At 45.6% G+C, this 11,514-nt stretch overlaps 1 protein-coding gene across 1 annotated transcript; it reads right to left on the bottom strand.

The window, feature by feature from the left end:
• On the bottom strand, positions 1 to 7,186 carry samd1a (sterile alpha motif domain containing 1a). The gene is given in 8 exon segments (XM_069702975.1): positions 1 to 279; positions 566 to 680; positions 1,417 to 1,495; positions 2,493 to 2,553; positions 2,697 to 2,833; positions 3,263 to 3,467; positions 3,470 to 3,640; positions 6,735 to 7,186. Coding segments are annotated over 8 exon segments (1,281 nt in total). The 5' UTR covers positions 7,101 to 7,186; the 3' UTR covers positions 1 to 132.
• Positions 7,187 to 11,514: the final 4,328 nt, after the last annotated feature.

Here is an 11,514-nt window from a genome sequence, read left to right as displayed (position 1 = left end):
CCCACCCCGTCCCCCTCCCCCTTCTCCACACACCCTCTATGTATGAAGGTGGATGGTGGGACCCAGGTGGGAGAGGGCACCGCATGCACGTTTGAGTCAATGCAGCATTGTCTTGTCGTGCCAAACGCCACCTCAGAGGTCTTCGTATTCCAGGAAGTGGGTCCTCTGCAGCACCTTCACATGGCGCTCGTAGATTTTGAGGGCGGGGCCGAGTCGGATGGACAAACCGGTCAACACGTCACTGCGCTGCATCAGGAGAAGGGACTTCCCGTCAATTTCCTGTTGAGGAGAGAAAAGGTATTTTGTCCAATTATTGTTACTCTTCAGTTTACAAAGCTACTCCTTTTTTTTTTTTTTTTTTAATGTGGCAATACTTTTCCGTGGACACCAGGACACAACTATTCACAACATTTTAACAGTGAGACAGACCATAAATACATGAGGTGACGTTACTTTGGTTGTGTGTGTGTGTGTGTGTGTGTGTGTGTGTGTGTGTGTGTGTGTGTGTGTGTGTGTATATGTGTGTGTACTGCTCCTTGTGGCGGCTTCGTGGTGGTGCACTAACCTGTGTTCGAAATGCTACAGCCTGTTCTGGAAAACCTGCAGCTGAGAAGTAACTGGCCACATCTGCCACAGTCCACTGCAACAAGTTCTGGCTCATTTTCTCCTTTTTCACTGAGCTGGAAGAAGATCCGATACAAAGGTAAAAAAAACAAAAAAAAGAGTCAGAAACAACGACATCGAGCGGACTCGTCTTCACCGGGTAAAGTCTCACTTTGTTGTCTTTTCAAGCGTTTAGGGGACTTGTGATGTAGCTACCTGCAATAATGTAAAGTACTGTGCTGTAAGTATTGGTGAACTGATAATCTGGACAATCCGCCAAAGTCAGGCGGAGCAAAAATCAGTGAAGGGCCATCTGAACCACTGGACCGAGGCCGGCAGATCACCCGGTTTACAGCTGCAGTTTAAAATGCCTGAATGCTCACATCCTGCCAATTATCGCATTTCTCAAAAAAAAAAAAAAATTGTCATTAAATGTTACCGAGTCTGAATTAAAAAAGATATGAGAAAATGGAGTTCAAACTATTACGATATTTACCTTATTTAGGGGTGATGATTATTTGGCTTTCTAATTTCCCGTGTAATTAGGTGTTACTTCCAATGCATCCTGTTATATACTGCATATTCCATATTAAACACGGCATCTAACTGACATCAGCGCTGGGCCAAACTCCGCATTTAAGTCCAGGTTCATCCCCTCCCTCGGAAATATTTAGATTTGCTAATTAAAGAGAGGAATTGAAGGATAAAGATTGAAAGAGGCGCATCAATCTACGGTGGAGAGGAAACTAAACTAAACTAAACTAAGGAATTCATTGAAACGCATTTGTACTGGAGAAAAACGACGATACTCACACTTCATCCACTTTACCCCCATTCAGAAGGCTGTCTTCGGTTTCTGTGAAGGACGACGTGTCCATCTTCTTAAATGCACCTGGGGACAAACGGAAAACAACATGATAATAAATGCGCACCACTTTCCCGTTTCTGTTCGCCGTTTGGCAACGAGCACCAAGAAACACTTCAGTGTTCTCGTCTTCCACTCCACGACGAGAACACAAAACGTGTCAGGAAGCGTGAATATTTTCTTAAAAATCAAAATCACAACGTGCGCCGACTTCCTTCTCAAATCAACCCGGCACCTTTTGGCCTCAAATCATCCATAAAAGCTGAATGACTCCAACTTTGGCTTGAAACCGAACATGAGACAGGAACTTTTAAGGGCGGTTCAGCCGGCGCGGCTCGCCGCCGCAGGGATCGGGTTTCGCGGTCCTCCAGCCGTGCGAAAATGAACTCCAATAAGATTCAAATGAACAGCCAGCAATCGCGTCCCCCCCCCCCCCCCCCCCCCCCCGAGCATTTTAAACGTGCAGCTTTCGTACCGCTTGACGTTCAGCGGCGCGACATTGAACCGAAAGCAGCGGCGTTGTCGTGAAATGGAGAAGATGCTTTTTCCGCGGTGGCGGTATTCCACGCGGAGGCGTCCGCCGTCACGGTACGGTGTGTTTTTCTATTAAGAGTTGGTTCACGGTCGAGCGCAGCGAGGGCTCGCTGAATGAGTGTTCCTACACACACACACACACCCCCCCCCCCCCCCCCCCGGATGACTTCCGACAGTCAGAGTCGGCACCACCTAGGTGGAAGGTAGCAGGACGAGCAACAACAACAACAACAACAACAACAACAACAAAAACTCCACCAAGCCTGAAGGCAAGCGCGAGTAGAAAAGGTCAAAAATAACAACCAGGACGGGCTTTTAGACACGAGCTGTCGTTCGGCGTTTCACCGAACACGCGGGTGTCATTAGCAACCGTCCTCCAAAACGAAAGAGCGGTCCTGTGATCCGTCCGTTCGCCGCTAAACAGACGCAGGCTGCACGGCGACTGCACGAACACACACACAAAAAAAAAAAAGAGAGAAACTGTACTCACAGTTGTCCGACGGCGGAGACAGTGTCTGCGATCTTCCGTCGGATCCATTCTTGGTCTCATCCTGTTGGCCCGGCGAGAGGGCAAAACTCATTCAGCGTGAAAATATCAGGGAGGGAGCGGAGAGATCAACGACACGGGAGACGTACGAGATGCTGTTTATAACAAAACAACAACAACAAAAAAAGGGGGACACGGGACAATTACCAGTCGAGCGGCGTAGTCTGGAACCAACTGGTCAGATGAAAAGCTGCTGTCCTCCACTTTGCCTCCATCTTCTTTCTTCACATTGTTTACGGCACACGGGATGGCGGTTGCCGAGCGGATCGCCGGCTTCACGGCTACTGCGAACACAGAGCGAACCGGTTACACCCCGGTGTCGTCAGTCCACACCGGGCTTTATCCCTGATAAATGGACTGAAGTTTCTTGAATGTTGAGTTTAATCATCTGAAACTATTGCCACTGAGATCTTTTTTTTTTTTTAAACATTGCTCATTTACCCTGAATAAATGGTACAAACAAGCCAATGGGATGACTGCACCTGAAACTGCAGGCAGAAATCACTATTGCGTATTATTTTTGCGCCGCAATTCTGTGTCTAACTTGCATTAACGCAGTTCTCCTGTCAATGCCCAGCAATTAATCACGAAGGTGGACGGACGCTTCATATCCGGTGCAAAGCTAAGCACGAGCTTGAGCATAAAACCACATCAGAGCGCTGTACAACGCCGGGCGGGTGCGCACACTGCCCCGTGTCCGGCAGGGCGAATACCTTTGTCTCTCTGCATTCCCGGGTGCTGGCGCTCTGCCGGGCAGACGGCAGATTCATAAGCCCATTCATTGTGTGCGAGGGCCCCGGGGCTGGAGGGGGGCAAGGAGCTGGGCCTCTCACCGGCCTTCCGGAACGAGGCGCCGCCGTCCAGACCCGAGCCGGGGCCGGGTCCGGGTCCGGGGCCGGGGCCGGGGCCCGGCCCGGCCGAGTGGCGCCGGAGGGAGAGCAGGGGGCAGAGACGGCTTGCGGGGGGGCACAGCGCACGGCGGGGCCTTCGGGCTTGCGGCTGGGCGAGGGTCTGTCCTGCCCGTCCTGGCTCTCGTCGGCCCCCTCCTCGTCGGCGTTACTGTCTGTGTCCATAGCCATAGAGGCGTCCGCCTGCGGAAACAGGAGCACAGGTGCCACATTTAATATTCACGTCAGATTTTTTTTTTTTTTTTGATCTCTCTCTCTCTCTCTCTCACACAATCTTTACCCGACATATTTTGTAAATCAAAAGGCGGGTTAATAGGCAATAGGGGGGGGTGCAGAATTAAACCAACACAGATCAAGTATTTCCTCATCTTTACTTGGATTGAAGGTGACAATAAGCATGACTTGATAAGCAGACTAATTTTAATTCAGTCAAAGATCCAGAGTCAATTAAGTTCTTTTTTTTTTCCCCCACAACAACTTACGTAGCTGGAAAACCCTGCACGGTTGCGTGGTGATTGCTGTCATGACTGAGTAAATTGTAGACCCGGAGGGGGGGGAGGGGGGGGGGGGGGGGTGTCACATGAAAACACGCTCATACAGATGTCGCAATTTGACCGCTGTGGTGGTAAATTATTGCCTTTGAACGCCTCCGTCCCTCTCCGCGGTGCAGCGTTCAACTCCGCAGACAAGACGGCGAGCCCGGCCCCCGGCGTTTGTGACAAAACGCGTTTCCACGCCAATTAAACCGTTTGACTACAAAACGTCGTCCGATCGCAAACACAACTAGTTTTAACGTGCGCGCTCATTCCTTTCTCGCCCGGGGAGGTTTTTTTTTTTTTTTTTTTTTTTTTTTGTCGACGGCGTCCCCGAGTGCAAAAAAAAAAAAAAAAAAAAAAAAAACAACATTACCTTGTGTGCGACTGCGTGTCCAAGACCCAGCAGTCGAGCACAAGAGCGCACTAAAGCCCGCCCCGCTCCTGTGAAAAGAGCCGCTTGTACGGCATTCACCCCATCGCACTGCATTTCAACATAACTTTCGCCGAGACACGATCACAAACACATCATGCCCCCCCCCCCCCCTCATCTCCCCCCCCTCCCGGTGATCTCGATCCAACATGGTTTTTAACGTCGGCTCGCGAACACTGATGTGCTCGGTGCGTTCCTGTTTTAAAGAGGCCTTTTTTTGGGGGGGGTTGGCAATTTTTTTTTTTTTTTTTTAAACACACGAGAGCACAAAAGGGGCCGATGGGAGGCGGGTTTTTTTTTTTTTTTCTTTTTTTCTCAAATTTCCTCCAAAGTGCGCATGGAGTTGGAAGCCGCGGCAAGACCTCGCCATTGTGTCTGTGGTCTTTAACGGAGCGCTTTCCAGGGCCGAGCCGCGGCACAGCGGAGCAGAGATAAAATAAATAAATAAATAATAATAATAATAAAAAATAAAAAAAAACCCGAGCTTTAACTCGACGGCCAGATGGACGCAGCACTCCGATCGCAGTGATCGCGGGTCGCCACGACTGGCAGTCCACTTTGACTTCGCATCGGGTCAACGACTGACAGTAAAAAGCGACTGAACAGAAAGAGTAATGAGTCCGTTATCGGACACGTCACTGTCTACATTTGTCCCACGTATTCTGGTTTAAAAAAAAACAAAAAAACAACAACAACCTGGTAAACAAACCCCGAGAGGCGTCTCATCGGAAGTAATTCTTCGTTTTGTAGCGACAAACACGCCTTTCGGAGAACAAAGTCAATTTGATCTCAGCTTAACCCAAATCGGACGGGGCGCATCCGCCATCTAAGCGCCGGACGAACAGTTTGCGGTCGCTTTGCGTTAGTTACAGTTACCGGCTCTTGCATATTGCATTACTTTGCAGTGCTGCGGTTCCCCCCCCCCTCCCCCCCCCACTAAAATGCCGCCAACAAACAGCTCGCAATGACACGGAGAAGAGGTGCCGCCGCTGCACGGGACGAGAGGTGCCGTAACGCCAAAAAAAAAAAAAAAAAAAAAAAAAAAAGCGTTGGGGACGTGACCGGGCTCGGCGGCGTGTCCGACAATGGGTCTAGGGGGTTCGACTTTTATGCACTGCGTCGGCAATCGCCCGTCGCTCGAAAAATAGACGCAGTTGGCGAAAACAAACTGACTGTACCTGCAGTACGAGTACTTTGGCGACGTTAATCGACGATTTGGTGGCTGTTTTAAGGGACACGCGCGCAGTGATGGGCATATTTTGAAGTCCAGACGCGACGGGGTGAAAGAAACATCGCAATGGGCAGCCAAAATGTGTGCGCGTAACACGGCTCCAAGTGGCGCTGCCCCGGCGGGGTTCACCCCGTTTTCCCCCAGAGGTACAAACAACCGAGAACCCAACAGCGTCCCATCGTCTCCCCCCTTCCCCCCCCCCACACACACACACATCAGGCTCCAACATCCGCGGTGTTTGAGACTTTTTTCTTTTTTTTTTCTTCTTCTTCTTTTCACCCACTCCCAGAATGACAAGTCGACGCGAGTGACAACAAGTACGACCAGCCTGGCTTTTCAAAATAAAAGCCTCTATCGTTGAGCGACTTTATCGGCGCTATTATTTTTGAAAACAGATTTGCTCCACTTCCGGGCCAACTGTACTCCTTTCTTGGAAACTTAACAGCCTCCTCCCCCCCCCCCTCCCTCCTCCTCCATACTCCCCGCCACCCACCACCCCCTCCTCCCCCTTCGCTCAACGCCGAGTTTAGGGCTCGAAAAAGCGCTTTTTCTGCTCTTGATAATGGAGGCTCCGGGGGTGGGGGGGGGGGGGTTGTTGCAGACGGGCAGGACGATGCAACTTTTCCCGTCTTTTTTGTTTGTGCGTTTCGTACCGTCCCTCTAAAGTGCTTTTAACGCAAAAAATATTGCTGCACTCTGACTCCACGCGCACCTTCTGTTGTTTTTTGTTGTTGTTGTTGTTTTTTTTGTTGTTTTTTTTTCTCCTCCTTCCCCCCCCCCCCCCCCCCCCCTTTCTCCACCTCGATAGCGCTCGAGCGAGGTCCAACCGCCGCTCCCCGTCTGCGGCAGTTTCGGGTGCACTTGCAAATCACTCCCCTCAACCACTCCCCGTGTACACACACACACGCACACACACACACACACACACACACAAAATTTAAAAAAAAAAAAAAGAAGAAAAAAAAAAAAGACGTTTATTTGGACAAACCCGCACACGCCGCCCGTTTTTACCTCCACCTGTTAATTCGGTGCGATAGGACGCGACAAAAGACGCGTTGTTGTCCGTCAACCGCAACATACCTCCAAATCCTCCTCGTCCTGGTCAGCGGGACCGAAAGCGCTGCCCCCGTTGCTTAAGTCAGAATGACTGGCCGCTTCTTCCACCGCGCTCCTTCTCGCAGCCGCCGCCAACGACACATCGTCTTTTTTTCTGCTCCTCCGCTGAACCTTGGCGGCGTTACGGTACGAAATGGAGCCCTTGTAGTTAACTTTCAGCACGGTTTGTTCCTGGATCAGTTTCTCCAGTTCCACGCAGGTTCGGTCGGGCTCGGACCCGTGTCGTCTCCGGACCATTCGGCAAATCCTCTCCAAGTCCGGCCGAGCTTTTCGAGACCGCAACGAGTCGATAGTGTCCAGGATCCACTCGCGGTACTTGGGTTCAGACATCTTTTTCTGCTCGGTTCGTTCGCTTTGCTTGGGTTTTTTTTTTGGGGCTTTTTTTTTTTTTGTACCTTAGTGCGTCAACCTCTCCACGTTACACACACACACACACACACACACACACACACACACACACAGACACGGTGATTTTCGTGAGCCGCGGTCCGAACCCTGCTGAGAAGCGGAAACCTCGTTGTACGCCTCCTGCGTTTTGCGTGTGCGCTTAAGGTGGAGCGACGGAGTTACGGCGAAAAGTTTCACTCGCGAGGGGGATTTAAGGTGGAATTCACAGTCCTGGACGGGACCGAGCGCGCGCGCGCTCGGGGTCTCGTGCGCCATAAATGTGGCCTCTGCAGAAAAAAAATATTTAACAGACTTCATCATATTCACGTGAGATAAGGAATCGTTCATTAGTTTATTACATTTTTTTTTTTTTTTTTTTTGAATAGGCTACCAATAAACTAAATGCTTGGTCTGCTTCAACGCATGAACAATTATTTGATAAAAAAAAATTAAAAAAATAATCATTTATGTACAGCACATTGCAGCCTATTAGTTTTTTTTTAATTTTTTTTTTTAATAAATATCTTTCATTCTTGAAATTATAACCTTGAACAGAAATTTTATTTTCAATGTCAAGATTGAAGTAGGCCAAAAATTCTATGTTTTTTTTTTTTTTTAGAATGAAATAATGAATTATGGATTCAAAAATAAAGTTTTAATGCAGTTAAAACTTCAGCTTTCAAACCCAATTTCTTCATACTTTTATCATTTCAACAATTTGTATAATTTGATCAAAACAACGTGGCACTTCATTTCCATGGTCTTGTCATAAACTCATTACTCCTGACCGGATGCAGCTCCTGTTCTATCGGTATGTGCATAGCTGATTAGGGGGGGGGGGGGAGACACATATAGGTCTGTAGAGTCATAATTACAATGCATTTAAAAAATATATATATCAAGGTCAAAAAGCCTACGTTGACGGACAAAGAATAGTTTGTCATCTTAACCTTATTTCCCCGACAGAGTGATGCGAATACAGATTGCAAAAAGAACTTGTCGGTGGGGTGGCCAGTACTTTTTTTAATTTTTTTATTAAGGTGGCTATCTGTTCCCTCCCCCCTTGAAGTCACTCCCGGCCATAATGGGCGCAAAAGGTGGGATCTTGAGGTTTTTCAATGTGACACTAACAACTGTTGATAAATAACTGAAGTTTTAGTTCACATGCGGAGCGTTCTTTCACTCAGCTTCGCAAGAACAACTCGGGAGACAAAGCTGAGGATTTTTGTTCTCCGTGTGCTACCTCATTGAACGTACTGCAGTCACTACGGTGTCACGTTTGGAAATAGTTAAGGAGACCAAGGAATCATTCCTAAACCAGTTCAAATAATAATGACTAAAGAGTACACTACGTCATCATATTCAATTCAAGAAATGCAAATATAACTTTTTACGAACTCCATCTCCTCTAAGTTTACAAAAAGGTACTACCGCCTAAATACAACTCAAATAACTCGCCGTGCCTCCCTGAGAAATTGATCCAGCTTCTCTGATAGTTTTCTGACGTTTACAGTATTAACACTTACGATTCTGACCACAAGTAGCCTATTCTTAGTTGCAATATTATATACCCGTGCATTTATGATTTGTGAATATAAATAATTTGTTGTTATATAATTACTGTGCAGATCTATGCAGGCATTTTCTTCTTGATCTACTCATTTGTAGCCTTTTAGATGTCTGTCAAAGGGATGACTGCATCTGAAACTGCAGGCAGAAATCCCTATTGCATTTTATTTTGTGCTATAATTCTGTGTCTTAACTTCCATTAATGCATTTCTACCGTCGATGCCCAGCAGTTAATCATGAAGATGGCTAAATGCTTTCACCCCTGCTTCATATCCAGTGCAATGCTTAGCATTAGCTTGAACACAAAACCATAGTAGAGTGCTCTATAATTCCAATATCAAAATAATGACCTTCTATTCTTTTAATACATGCATTTATTATGAGGTCTTTTACTTTATCCGGAGACCTTTCACATATGCAGACATTTGGGAACCTTTGGGCAAATCACACCGGGTTGATTTTTCAACAGACAATCAGTCACCCCTGCAGCAAACAGGCAAGCAAATGAGCCCGTCTTCAAATTTAATTGCATTATTACTTTACAATAAAGACTCTTCCTTATATTGATTGAGGATCGATCACCTTCTCCTAATTGCAGATGCGTATCGGTTGTATAAAGATGGCGTTATGTTTTTTTTTTTCCACGTCTTCTCGCACATTTTCAGCGATGTCAGGATAAGGTGAGGGCCGTTCCCAAAAGCTTCAACTCGGGAGTTAGTTCGTGGTGGAGTTTTATGTTCAAACAGGACGTAAGGGTCACCGGACAGAAACCTTACCTGCAACCTCATGAGAGTGAACACCTGACAAATGCAATAAAACAACAAGGGTGTGTTTTGAAATCATCGTTTGGTCACAATAATTGATTCGGAGGGGGGGGGGATTTGGATTTTTATCAAAACAACACTGGGTTTGGAAATATTGTGCTTTGGGGTTTTGTTGCAGCCGTGTGGTACATTAAACACTTTATGACCCTAAATATAAAATTCTGGATGCGGATGTCGGGCAGTCAAATAAAAAAAAAGTGCAATTGAGAAGAGTTAAGAAGTTGAAGGTTTTGGAACAGCACCTGCCACATTTACTTTGCATTTCAATGAATTAATCAAATAAATAGTAACAGTGCATTTACATTTGAAGAATTCTTTTCAGACGAGTGTTTGCTGCAGGGGTTGTATTTAAACAAATGTTTTTGCATGTAAATGACGACTAGAATGGTCTGAAATACATTCGGAAAGTGGGTGCTGAAAGCTGGCCCTTAACTGATCCCATACTGTGAAAGGATGAACACAACACTGCATTATTCAATTGAGCCTACAGCCTCCTAAAACATTCACAGTAACACACAAGACAGTGAAAACACAGTATCACCTACCAACATGCATGTTCCTCTTATCCAGCAGCCTGAAGCCGCAAATATGCGCTTTCAGATTTGTTACATAAAAAAAAAAAAAAGAAGAAAAAAAAAAAGAGAGAAAAGCTTAAATATAAACCAGACATATTAGTCTTAACAAGTAAAACTTTATTGGAATGATACATTTTGCAAAATATTACTTTATGTATATATTTTTTTTTAACATACTCATTGTGTTCTAAGGGTATCTGTCAAGTTCTCCAGAGGGTAAGATAGTTAAGACTGTCAAAGGCAAGGATATACAGTATTGTTTCCCAAAAGGTACAATAGACTACACAATCACTGTACCCAGGTCATGAGGAAAAAGATTAATGTTCTGATTTTGCTTCTTTTTTTTTTTTTTTTTTTTTTTTTTTTTGTTGTTGCTTTTTTGAAAATACAATTAGAAAATATGAACGCAAAACATCTCAGATGTAAAAAGTGTTATGTCTGAATAAAGAGTGTGTGGAAACTTGATGAAAATAGAAGGCAAACAGGAGAAAAAAAAAAAAATCTTTAAAAGTAGCACAGAGCAGTTGATAGTGTTTAGCTGATAGAAAAGAATTCAAGACGTCTGACAGGAAGTTTTGTCCGGGAAACAAAGAAACAAAAAGCACTGTGATGGCTTCAGTGTCTGAAGTGGATCAAGCGGCGCTGCCTTCTACCCACCAACTCTGATTTAGTCATTTGTCAGGACATAAAGATATTACATGTGCTCTCGTCAAAACGTTACATTGTGTATTAGAAATTTCAAAAGAATCAGCACAAATAAATTAAACAGGAGATTTGAAAAGGTGTGGCATGTGCTTCACTAATTGTTTTTTTTTTAAAAAGACTGGACAAGTTGGTTGGTGATCCACCACACTGGTTTCGTGTGACGCTCTCTTAACAAATCAAAAGGTTAAACAGCAACGAGACGGTTAGTTGCGTAAAACAATGACTCCTCAAACGTGTCTCGGGTCCAGGGAGGGGAGACGGGGGGACGTCTTGCCATTTGGGCTGCTTTACCACGTGCAAGAAAAACCAAGCTCACCAAAAGAAACATGTATTATAAAAAAATACACATCATGTTTCCAAACAGCATTGAAACATCTCCATCGGACAGTTCAAGACATTCATAAAGGTAATCCTGTGTTTGATCTCGATTACATTAAGACACTGCCAAAAAAAAAAAAAAATTACTCAAGCCTACTGAAATCATTTAGAGTCAGAAAACATTCTAAAATGTCATGTTACAAGACTTTATGACAAATAGATTGATACACATCAAACAAGTCACAGAAGCTTTTCAGTGAGATGGACAAAGTCTAGCACCTATAGGGCCTATGGAGGGCGAGCGGGCGAAAGTGTACATCCTTCATCGAACCAAAACAATGTGTTCAGTCAACAAACCAGCAATAA

This window comes from Brachyistius frenatus, unplaced genomic scaffold (assembly GCF_029030835.1).
Source record: "Brachyistius frenatus isolate BFR_SWC_R1_liver_20210118 unplaced genomic scaffold, ASM2903083v1 Contig_43, whole genome shotgun sequence".
NCBI lineage: Eukaryota > Metazoa > Chordata > Actinopteri > Embiotocidae > Brachyistius > Brachyistius frenatus.
The sequence above is the reverse complement of the archived record's forward strand: the minus strand, read 5'-3'. Positions and strand labels throughout refer to the sequence as shown.